The sequence below is a fragment of the Sceloporus undulatus genome, chromosome 6 (genome assembly GCF_019175285.1).
Source record: "Sceloporus undulatus isolate JIND9_A2432 ecotype Alabama chromosome 6, SceUnd_v1.1, whole genome shotgun sequence".
In the NCBI taxonomy this organism is placed as follows: Eukaryota; Metazoa; Chordata; class Lepidosauria; order Squamata; family Phrynosomatidae; genus Sceloporus; species Sceloporus undulatus.
Genome location: NC_056527.1, coordinates 165428320 through 165430543, shown reverse-complemented (window position 1 = coordinate 165430543; position 2224 = coordinate 165428320). Strand labels below are relative to the sequence as shown.

The 2224-nt window shown below is 41.0% G+C and overlaps 1 protein-coding gene across 1 annotated transcript in view; it reads left to right on the top strand.

The window, feature by feature from the left end:
- Positions 1-1151, top strand: part of SYNM (synemin) — an 18285-nt gene extending 17134 nt beyond the window's left edge. Inside the window, 1 exon segment of the mRNA XM_042474017.1 lies at positions 1108-1151. Coding sequence (XP_042329951.1) covers positions 1108-1151 — 44 coding nt within the window.
- The last annotated feature ends 1073 nt before the right edge of the window (positions 1152-2224 follow it).

The following is a 2224-nucleotide window of genomic DNA, read 5'->3' as shown; positions in this document are numbered from 1 at the left end:
CTTTGGAGAATTTCCCTTTAAATGCAGAAAGGCACCTAGATAGCAGTCCTCTGTTAGGAGCAAGCTTTGGGATAAAACACATTTTATAAACATACGGTTAAGATTTTCCTTGACCTTTTTTGATTTTTTTAAACTCTCTTTTTATTTTTTAAGGACAAAGACAGAAAGTCTCCTTGTCCTCTAAAATGCTATGCTTCCAAAGTGGAGGAAAACTTGCACATGATCTTCCAGAAACATTGCATTATATTCCCAACTTCTGTTCCTTGAGGAAGTCCCTGAAAGCGTTAACTGGAAAGCAGGAATGTGGGAAGTTTGACTAAAGGATTTTTGGCGGATGATAAAACAACAGTTTGCTTAGTTGCTAGAGCAACGAATGAAGTCACTAAAAATAATTTCCAAGCAATGCACTGTATAAGGCAAAGGGCAGCAGGACACAGGAGGGAACTGAATCCCAAACCATGACGGCTGGAAACAAACTTTAACATTTAAAAAACTCCACTTAAAAGGTTTGTCCAAAGGAATGAGGAATTGAAGGATCACAAAGTGGTTCATTGTTTCGAGCAAATCTATGCTTGGGCAAGTCGACAACAGTAATTTTTGCCACCAGTTTTTCTTTACACAATTGGTGACAGGCCTGCCAAGTCAACCAGCTGTACGCAGGCAAGTCTTGAAGCAATTCAACAACAACGGCCAAAGTTTTCAGAGGCGCTGAAAGTTACTGCAAGGGCTGCATCCCCAATGGGGAAATAATCCAATTTGACACCACTTTTAACCGCCATGGGTCAAAACGGTATGGAATTCTGTGAGACATTTAGCCAGAGAGCTCTGGTGCCACAGAAAAATGAAGCCAATGCTGCAACTTCTCACTCTAAAAGAAATGAAAGGGACCAGAGACTCATTTACTGTGGTTTGTTTTTTTTCCCCTTTCAAATCATCTGTCTTCATAGAGATCTGGATGGATGCCATCATGCAGTTGGAGCAACAGAGAAGACAGTAAGCGATCAGTTACCATTCAGGAAAATTTATGAGCAAAGCTGGCATCCTAACTAGATGAAACACTTTTGGAAACTTCCCCTTTCTCTTTGTCCCTTATTCTCTTTCTAACAGAAGGCAGAAAAACTTCACACACCATCAAACCATTTCCAAGTTGACCAGCAACACCAGTGTCAAATGGAAACCCCATTATAAAACATTTCCTGGTGCACTTATTTTTTAAAATCAAGCAACATTTCTTGATTTATTATCCATTCTACACGAAACAGGTAGACATGGTGTGAGCCTCTTAAGACATCTTGTAACTAATCCTAACCAAGGACCGGAAGCACTAAAAAGCTATTTTACATTCAAGTTTTTTCCAGCTTAGCTGGAATGTCCTGTAGGATGGAGCCATGGCAGCTAATGTGATGTCAAACTGCATTATTTCTACAGTGTAGTGGCAACCCGAGTGTAGCTATACTATACTATTAAAGCACCTTGATACCGCTTGAATTGTCATGGTTCTATCCAAAGGAATCCTGTGGATTGCACTTTGGTGAGAGAATTCCCTGCTAGAGAGCTTTCCTGATAGAAAAGAATTCAAAATATTAATGACAAATCCAAAGAATCTATAGGATGGAGACATGACTGTCAAAGTGGCATCAAACTGCTATGACAGAGCAGTGTAGACAAGGGCGTCTAGTGGATCCACTGCCATAGAAATGGCAAACTCAGGTTTTACCACCATTGCTATGAGTTGAACAGTAACTCTGCTGGTGCCAAACCTAGGTATCCATCTGGTGTCATCATATACCAGAATATCTCAGTATATGAGATGACAATACAGTCATCCCTCCTTTGTCGCTGACTGGAGGTTCGTGGTCTTGAATATTCACAGAAGAGTGACCTCCGTTATTTTCAATGGGGTACAGCCCCGTGGTGCGCGCACTCTTGGACATGTGCCCCATTCAAGCCTATGGGGCTTGAATATAGGCAAGTGTCTGATTTCGCAGGGGGTTCCGGAACGGATCCCCTGTGAAAAAGGAGGGCCAACTGCATAACAATATCTAATTAGATTTTCTTAAGAGGTAGTGGCAATTTAGAAAAGTTCAGGGACAATGACAAAAAAAACAAAAACAAATTCAAGTCCCCTGGAGCAGCCATTTAAAATGACATAAATCATAGTGATATCTTCCAGTTTTCAAGCATCAGCTAACAGTGAGTCTGCAGCACTAAACTTCCCAGGCTT